A 9,753-nucleotide genomic window follows, 5' to 3' on the forward strand; every position below is an offset into this window, starting at 1 on the left:
TAATAGTAACTACCTCATAGGACTGTGCGGTTTAAACTAATTACTATATATAAAGCACTTAGGACACATACTAAGCATTGTAACTGTTAACTGTAATTATATTATAATTATTTAATTACATAGATTCAAACTTTGTGTACTTTCTTTTCAGAATTAATCATGAATCATATATAAAGCCAGCCGGAGGCTTTTAATCCAGAAATGGACAAAAAGCCTTGCCTGCTCAGTAACTGCTTGTTTATGGGAAAGAGAGAGAGAGGAGGAACGAAGGAAAGAAGAGAGTGGAAGAGAAAAAAAGAAAAAAGAAAGGAAGAAAGGAAGGAAAAAAGGAAGGAAGAAAGAAAAAGTACATGCTGCTAGTTTTACCTACTAAAGAGGAAATTTTTAAGAAAAAAATTACCAGCTGCCTCCCGGTCTCCTAGGAGACGCGGTCTGACGTCACCCGAGCGAGGGACGCCGCAACCCTTACTGCGCATGCCCATCACCTCCCGGCGACGCGCGGACCGCAGTGCGCATGCCCAAGCTCGGGTCAGCGGGTCAGCGCGTCTGACTGGCTGCGGGGCGGCAGCCGCTCGCGGTAAATGGCGCTGGTGGCGGGAAAGTTGAGTGTCCGGTGCGCCGAGCTCTCGGGGCCATGTGTAGCGACTTCCACAGGGCTGAGTCCGGGACGCAGGTGAGAGGCAGCGACGGGAAGCGAGAGAGACGTGAACCGGAACCGCGGGCGGGCGAGGGGGGCGGGGCGGCGGCCTGGCCTGGGGCGGGGGGTTCTAGACTCCAACCCGGTGCCGCCCCCTCCCGCCCTTGCCCCCGGAGGCGGCCCCCTAGCCCTGGGAGCCCCCGGAGCGGACCCGGAGGGGGGCACTCCCCCTGCGCGCGCGGCTGGGTGCGAGTTCCCTGTCTCCGCCCGCCGGGATCGCGGGCCGCACCTGTTCGCCGCGCTGGGCGCTGGCGAGCCGGGCGGGGGAGCCAAGGGGGGGTCGCCACCCGGAGCAGTTCGGTCCGTTTCTCTAGGTCGGGCGGCATATCAGGAGGTTGCTGCACCTCTCTGCCCGCCACCCCACCGCCGGTCTCTGCTTCTGGCTTGAACCCGCGCTGCCCCACTTTGCATGCAGTTCAGCCATTTGATGCCCGGCTAGAGTGCACTCGGGCATTGCACCGAGGAGCACCAGGTGCTTACTGTGTGCCAGCCGCTGGCTAGGGCGTCCGAGGAAGGAGCTAAGGAGCCCACCCCTGCCGTTGGAGAGCGAGCGGGAGGGACTGGCCCGAACACAGCTGCAGTGTGCGCAGCGAAGCGTGCTGTCCCGCAGAAGGGCCGGCGTCGCGGAAGGCCAGCCGCGGGGAGGAGATGACCGGGGCTGGAGGAACCGCGTGAAGCTGATTTGGCCGGAGCGGGTGGCGTGCCGTGCAGCACGAGCACGGCTTATTTGGGGGACCTGCGGGTAGCTACCGCGGGAGAACCGGGCTGGGAAGTGAGCCCCGAGGAGGAGGCAGACGTGGGTCTCGAAGGATCTTTTATACACGGAGGGAGAGAAGCAGTACCCTGTGAAGGGCCCCAGGATTTAGGCTTTGCAGGCCAGTTGGAGGGGGGGCGGGTCTCTGTCACAACCACTCCCCCCTGCGGGTCGCCTGAGAAGGTTTCCATGGAGACCTCAACAAATTAGCTTGGCCTGTTGCAGTGAAACTTTTAAATGTTCGGATTTGGCGTGTTGGGCCAGAGTTTGCTGATCCCTGCACCTTAAGAGTAGAGCCACTGCTTGTGTAAGAACCACTATAGTTACAGCCTTATTCTACTTTTCAAGTTTTATTTGTTTTGAGAGAGCGCGAGCACAAGCCGGGGAGAGGCAGGGAGAGGGAGAATCCCAAGCAGGCTCCGTGCTCTCAGCGCAGAGCCCAAAGCGGGGCTCCATCGCACAAACGGTGAGATCGTGGCCTGAGCCAAAATCAAAGTCACACTCAACCGACTGAGCCGCCCAGGGGTCCGATACTTTAAATTTTTAATTCACCATAATTACAACTTTAAAAAACAGCTACCATTCCCACATTCTGTGAGGAGTAGGGAAAAGACGTTTTTCTACAGGGTCTTCCAAGAAAATAAAGTTGTAAAAGATATTTTAACAGATTGTTAAGTAATCTCTACACCTAACGAGGTAACGTGAGCCTCGTTTTAGTGCCCCTGAGGTCAGCAGTTGCTCTTCCGAATGGGCCAGCCAGGCGCCCCACGGAACCCCTGATTTAAAGACAAAGCATTTTTTGCCAGAGTCCAGCTCCAGCAGGTCCAGGGTTCCCCTGAAGGGTGGACGGTGTTGGCACCAAAGAGATGGGAATCGGCGAAAGGGGAAGCGAATGAGACCCACTTGAGTTTCTTTCTGATCAGCAGCCAGGAGAGTCAGCTTTTTATTGAAAAAATGTGTGGGGTACAAAACAGGAGTGGCAATTGTCTTGGACAATGATTCCTGATTGACAAATTCATTGGTATGTAAAGATTTCCCAGAACATAGAGGACTCATACATAATCTTTATCTATAGTGATTGAGGTAGGTGACTAGATGCTTAGCACGTGGGGAGGGAAGGGATCTTCAGCATCAAATACAGGGCAGTGTTTTTAGCACAGCAAAAGCAACGGTCAGCCCTTTGTGAGCAGGGTTGTACGACTGTTTTCTTGAGGGGAAGTAAAACAGGTTTCTCAGGAAATGTAATATTTGCTCCCAGAAACAGAAAAAAAGAAGAAATTCCTTTAATTTCCTTTACAAGGTACAGTTCAGAAATGGCTTCCAGTACATTTGACTGCAATTTAAAATAATTCATTTTTTACCTTGCCTACTGTTAATCTTTATTCTTTTACCTGTTTATTCTTTTTTTTTTAATGTTTATTTTTTGAGAGAGAGCACAGGTATGTAAGCGAGCAACCTTGAGGTCATGACCTGAGCCAGAAGCCAGAGTCGGGCTGAGTCAGCCAACTGAGCCACCCAGGCGCCCAGCCCTGTTATTGTGCTTAACCCTTAGCACACCTGACACTTTACATTGATTTAAGGGTCATGAGAACAGACTTTGTTGAGTTTTCTCCTTTAGTCCAGTGTGGAAAACAATATTTAGCCCGCAGCAGGCACTCTGTAATTGTTGCTTCAGTGGATACATTTCCTGTCTTTCTCCTCTTCCCTCTCCCCTCTTTCTGCCTTGCTTCATGAGTCATTGAGGAAAAAAAATTTCACAGAAACTCCCATATTTTTTCCTGTTGTTTTTTTGTTACGGATTTCTCGTTTCTTCCCATTATTTGTTTCATGGCTCAGGATGTGATCTGTCTTGAATGTTCCACGGGCCCTTGAAAATAATGTATATTCTGCTGTTGGGGGGAATGTTCCATTTATATGAGTGAGATCTTGTGCTGTTCAGAGCTTCTGTAATCTGTTGCTGAGAGGGGACTGTGGAAGTTTGTGAGGTTGTCCGTTTCTCCTCTCACCTGCATTAGTTTTGCTTCGTGTATTTTGAGATTCCGGTAGATACCGTACACATTTAGGATCATATGTCTTTTTGGTCAGTCGATCCTTTTTTTAATTCATTCCGTGATTTTCCTTTATCTCTTAATTTCCTTTGCTCTGAAGTCTACTTTATCAGTTATTAATATAGCAGTTCCTGCTTTTTCATGAAGTCTGTCTTGATAATCTATGTACTAGTTCTCTGAATTCCCTCCTTAAAATAGAATACATATTTTTGCTTCTAAGAAAGTGCAACTTCTGCACTGAGGATGCAGATTCCTTACATCCCATTCCTCCTCAGGGACCTCACTGCTGCAGATGTGCCCACTCCTGTGGTCCTTTGTCCTCTTTTTCTGTCTTCTTTCAGTCTTCTTTTCCACGAATCATTTGTCAGCATCCTAAAGTAAAACGTTAAAAACAAAGCAGAAAACCTCCCTCCACGTCCATGCGCCGCCCCCCCCACTGCCCTTCCTCCTCAGCACCGCAGAGTTGGTCCTGGGTGCCTGCACTTCCCGATCGCCCATACACTCTAGCCCACAGACCGGGCTTCTGTTTCCCAGGAACCACAGAAAGTTCTCTCGTCGAGGTCATCAGCCAGCTATTCTGCCAAACGCTCATTTCTGAGCGGGCTCTGATTTGAGACTGAAATGTAGGAACACAGTGGATCCGCAGACCTCCGGGAGGGGTGACGGAAATGACCACACGTGTCCAGTGCCTGCACTGGAGTAGCCCGTTAGGCAATCTCCCCTTTCTCAGCTAAGAGAGGGAGAAGGTGGGGGAACAATCCAGAAGCGTTCCTCCAGCCTCACATGCAAGGTGAAAAGAGTGTTCTGCCAACATTCAGCTCCTGTAATTTTGATTCTGTTTTCTTTTTGGGACCTTGCATATACTTGATTTTTTTTATCTGTATGACAATTTGAAGCAGTTTGACATAACTTCCTGATGAAGTCTGAAGAGTGCATTTAATGGAATTTCTAATTGGGGCAATGTCACAAATTTAAAAGTTAGTTCTTACAACATGAGCTAGAAATTAATGCTGCTTACACACCTGGCAGAATGGCTACAGTCAAAGGAAATAACAGGTGTTGGCGAGGGCGTGGAGGAAGGGGAACCCTCCAGCACTAGTGGTGGGGCTGCAAAGTGCGGAAAACAGTATGGAGGTTCCTCAAAAAGTTGGAAATATAACTACCTTATGATCTAGCAGTAGCATTACTGAGTATTTTCCCAAAGAATACAAGAACACTAATTCAAAGAGATACATGCACCCCTATGTTTAGGCAGCACTGTTTACAAAACGCGCGCGCGCGCGCGCGCGCGCACACACACACACACACACACACACACACACACAATGGAGTGTTATTCAGCCCTAAAGAAGAATGAAATGTTGCCATTTGCAACGACATGGATAGAGCTTGAGAGTATAATGCTAAGCAAAATAAGAGAAATACTGTATGATTTCCCAGGTGGAATTTTTTTAATTAAAAAAATTTTTTTACTGTTTTTATTTTAGAGAGAGAGAGAGAGAGAGAGACAGCATGAACAGGGGAGGGTCAGAGAGAGAGGGCAGGCTCCAGGCCCTGAGCTGTCAGCACAGAGCCTGATGCGGGGCTAGAACTCAGGGACCTGTGAGGTCATGACCTGAGCCGAAGCCAGGCGCTCAGCCAGTTGAGCCACCCAGGCGCCCTGATTCTTTCTGCTCTTTAAAAGCTTTTTAAAAACATCTATATGGGAGGCGCCTGGGCGGCTCAGGCGGCTAAGCGTCCGGCTCTTAGGTTCAGCTCAGATCATGATCTCACAGTTCTTAGTTCCAGCCTGTATCGGGCCCTGCACTGACAGTGCGGAGCCTGCTCCGGGTCTCACTGTCCCTGTCTCTCTGTCCCTCCCTGCTCTCCCTCTGTCTCTAAAATAAATAAAAACTTAAAAACATCTGTGTGGTAGGTATTCTCATCCTGTGTTGGAGATTTGGTTAGTATGACGGGCTTTGATGACAGGCCTAGAATACTCACGGACGTTGGTAGAAGTTTGTAGACAGTCCGATAAAAAAATCGAAGTAGTTGATGAGGTTCTGGGGGGCGCGTGGGTGGCTCAGTTAAGCGGCTGCCTCTTGGTGTCTTTGCCTCAGGCCATGATCCCACAAGCCGAGGCGCCCCCCCCCCCCTTAGGGCTTCACTTGCTCGGCTTAGGATTCTCTCTCCCCCTCCCCTCTCCCTCTCCCTTTCTCCCTTCCCTCCAGCATGTGTTCTGGAGCTCTCTCTGTCTCTAAAAATAAGCATATAAGCATTAGACAATAAAAAAAAAATAGAGGTTGTTTACATTCCGCCCTCCCCTAGCCTGCCTACCTGCGCCTGTTCAACTTTACCAGGCAACTACTGAGTTTCTGCCAGACAGGAAGCATTTGGACCAGGTGCTGAGCCCAAAAGGGTTCTATTCCTCTTGTGCTTTTACATCCAGGCTAGGGAGATGGCTGGGAATGTGTTAGTGCAGTAATGGTTTCTTGGAAGGAGGCAGCCTTGAAGAATGTATATTATTTTCACCTGTTCAATAGTCCAGGCTTTAGGAATTTAATTGAGATAATAGGGCAAGGACGTTCCATGTAGAAAGAGAAAAAGGGACTTCTCTATCAGTGTACGTTTTGCATTTAAGAGAACCAGGACCTAAATAAACCTCTCACTCAAAATAAAGCTTGAGGTGAAATGGCTCGTTGCGGGGATTACCGACCGAGTCTCCGGTGTGGGAGGGGTCAGCCTCCGCAGCCCCGCCTCCCTGAAGGCTTGCTTTCCTTCCAGGCGGGAGTCCTGCCGAGGGACCACCCAAGAGGGGAATGTTTACTGGGTGTGTGTCCTAGATCTCCCGGGCAGAGCCTGGAAGTCAGGCCCCAGGGGGTGCTTGAGGGTGCAGTCAAACAAAAGGAAAGAATGTTGGGAGGGAGCTGTGCTCGGGAGGATACTGGTCTATGCCGGTTGCTGACTGGTCCTCGGGGCGATTTACCCAGAAGGCCGTTAGTGTGGCTCAGACACCCCCGGGGCACCTTGTATTTCTGTCTGAACGCCTGCGGTGCTTTATTGTACTTTTGTTACATTTTGACTTTCTTTTATTAAATTCTTTGAGGACCGGAAAGGTGTCTGCTACGTCCATGGGACCCCAGTCCCATGGACCCCAGTCCCGTACTGAGTTCCTAGGACACACTTGGCGGCGGTGTTTACCAATGGGTGCAATTGAGGATTCTGCCCTCTGCAGGCTCCACTCTTGTTACGTAATAATGCTGCTGCTAAAGCCTGTAGGGCTCCTGGTCGGTGTCGGGGAGGTGTCCGGGGAGGTTTAAAGAGGCCGGAGAATTGCCTAGACTGGGTCTCCGCTTGGTCTGATCTTCTGCCTGGCGGCTCACCTCTGTACTCAGGTTTTACTAGGCCTGGTGATACTGACTCCGAGGCGCTGAAGCACAGAACTCCAGCTTTGGGAGCCAAAGGAGACCTCTTAAATCTTGGCTCTGGCAAATCCGCATGTGAAAAGTAGGTGCAAACCACTGGTACCACAGAAAGCACTGAGCAGCTAATACTGGGTAACTTGTCATAATAAAACCTAGCAGATACTGGTTTACAAGCCAAATGTCAGATCTATTAATTAATGTTAGTCAAACTGCCAAATAGACTAAAAGGGTTGTGTCCACTGTGCGTTCTTTCCCAAATAGGAAATTAGGCCTCAGAAGGATTGCCGAGAGGATCAGGAGAAGTAGTGGAATTATCTCAGTGGCCCCGTCACCACGCCCTGATTGCCCCAGTAGTCCTCTTCCCTGGAGAGATTAAACCCTCATTTCCAGCAGAACTTACTTGGGTTCCCTTTACCCTGAGCCGGGACACTCTTCTTGGCCCTTTGGAAACTCCAGGCTGATTGTACACCTTGCTTCTGTCAACATACTCCTTAACTCCGGACGTCGTCAATTTTGGTTTTATAATGTGTTTACATCAGATTTGTAGGGTGTTTTCTGCCTGGGGTTGGATGATATCTCGTCCCATAAAAGAGCTCCCATAAATTGTTAATGTTATTTGTATTGTATTTGTGTATTTATAAGGGTAAATCTATTTCCAAGTTCTGAGAGGTAATTTCCCTATGCTCTGCTTTGGTATCGTAAAACATTATTTTGAATATTTTTAATAGTGGAAAGTTTTCATCCTTTGAAAATGAATTTGATTTTTTAATAACTGCAAATCAGATGCAAACTGGTTAGTTTAGCCAATTTGGTAAGAGGGGTGATACCATCTTTGTCCATGAGTCATGTCAATATAAGCTCTCTTGAATGCTTTCTTGCAAGGAATTCTCAGAGGGGAGAATTCTAAAATTTTAAGCAATGACAATAAGTAAGCATTCTCTGAGTAATTTCCCAAGTTAATCATTTTGATGAGGATGTTAGTCATTTGTATACATATACTTGTTTTATGTGTTCCATATTGTCCATGAAAGTGGTGGGTTGTTTTTTTTTTTTTAAATGTTTATTCTTGAGAAAAAGAAGAGACAAAGCATGAGCAGGGGCGGGGCAGAGAGAGAGGGAGGCACACAATCCCAAGCAGGCTCTAGGCTCTGAGCTGTCAGCACAGAGCGCCACGCAGGGCTCGGACCGTGAGATCATGACCTGAGCCAGAGTCAGACACTTAGCCGCCCGAGACACCCAGGCTTATTCCTCAGGCAGGACTCTCAATCTTGTAACTCAGTGGTTCTCATACTTTCTGGTTAAAAAAAATTTTTTTTACATTTATTTTTGAGAGACAGAGAGCCTGAACAGGGGAGGGGCAGAGAAAGAAAGAGACACAGAATCCAAAGCAGGTTCCAGGCTCTGAACTAGCTGTCAGCACAGAACCTGATGCAGCTCGGACCCACGTATCGTGAGATCATGACCTGAGCCGAAGTCCGATGCTCTACCAACTAAGCCACCGAGGCGCCCCTGCTTTTTGGTTTTAGGAGTGCATTGCACATTTAAAATTACTGAGGTTTGGGGCATCTGGGTATCTCAGTTGTTATGTCTGACTTCAGCCCAGGTCATGATCTCATGAGTCAGGCTCTCTGCTGTCAGCACAGTGCCTGGAGGCTGCTTCAGATCCTGGGTGCTCCCACCCCCCACCCCTAACTTGATACTGTACCAAAACATGACCAGTAGTAGTTTCCCAAAAGTTCATTGCAGCATAGAATATAAAATGGATCTCAGTGAACTTCTCCTGTATTAAAACCATTGATTGGCCTTATACTCGGAGTGAATCTTCTAAGCAGGAATGATTTGACATCATGCCTTGGTCATTTGAAATAATGGGTTCAGTGAGTGACACAGATCTTTCAAGGATTGGTGTGTTTTATTAAATAATTGTTTTAAAAATCACATTAAAACATTGATGACTTCACCAAAAAGGACCGTTAGTATTGGGAAGCTGTCAAGGTCATGGTGGTGGATAAGTTTTCCAAAGTTTAAATTTAAATGTTATCATTGACAACAAATACTGTCAGTTTTCTTTTTTTTTTTTAATATTTTATTTATTTTTGAGACAGAGACAGAGCATGAGCGGGGAGGGGCAGAGAGAGAGGGAGACACAGAATCAGAAGCAGGCTTCAGGCTCTGAGCTGTCAGCACAGAGCCTGATGCAGGGCTGGAACCCACAAATGTGAAATCATGACCTGAGCCGAAGTCAGAGGCTTAACCCACTGAGCCACCCAGGCACCCCTGTCAGTTTTCTTAAGGTGACTGGCTCCAGCCCTCTGATACCAGAGGTCAAGTTGACCCAAAGCCCCACCCTCAGTGACGCTTTCAGACTATCTGATGGGGCAGAAGGCCTGGGGTAAACAAAGGCACTTCTGTCTAGAAGGATATTCCTAGGGGCTTAGCGATGACCTCCCAGGAAACAAGGGCAAAGGCCAGACCTCTCTTCGGTCAAGGTTAAATTCTTGCCTGCTAGTAGGCTGCTCTGTCATCACGATAATTGTAAAAAGTACCCAGGGGTCATGGTTTAATAGAAGTAACACTTTTCCTGCCTCACCAGGCGATTCTTACGTAAAACCAGTGCTGCGTGTTTTGAGGTTTTTTTCCTGTGAGCGGGTAGAGACAGCATGATGCCACCACTGGTCGTACGGGCAGCTCCCCCTGCTCTGCTGGCGCCCCGTCCCCACCAGGGTCAGGGAGGTGGGAGAGAGAGGGAGTCCTAGCATGCAGGGGCGGCCCTGGCCCCGCCAGGGTCACGGAGGTGGGAGAGGGAGAGGGTCCTAGCATGCAGGGGTGGCCCCGGCCCCGCCAGGGTCA

The 9,753-nt window shown here is 48.7% G+C and overlaps 1 protein-coding gene across 1 annotated transcript in view; it reads left to right on the top strand.

Moving 5' to 3' along the window:
- Positions 1–524: 524 nt before the first annotated feature.
- XRCC2 (X-ray repair cross complementing 2) overlaps positions 525–9,753 on the top strand; it is a 22,388-nt gene continuing 13,159 nt past the window's right edge. Inside the window, exon 1 of the mRNA XM_029954336.1 lies at positions 525–673. Coding sequence (XP_029810196.1) covers positions 635–673 — 39 coding nt within the window. The 5' untranslated portion in view covers positions 525–634. The remainder of the gene's footprint in view (positions 674–9,753) is intronic.

The sequence above is a fragment of the Suricata suricatta genome, chromosome 2, assembly GCF_006229205.1.
Source record: "Suricata suricatta isolate VVHF042 chromosome 2, meerkat_22Aug2017_6uvM2_HiC, whole genome shotgun sequence".
NCBI lineage: Eukaryota > Metazoa > Chordata > Mammalia > Carnivora > Herpestidae > Suricata > Suricata suricatta.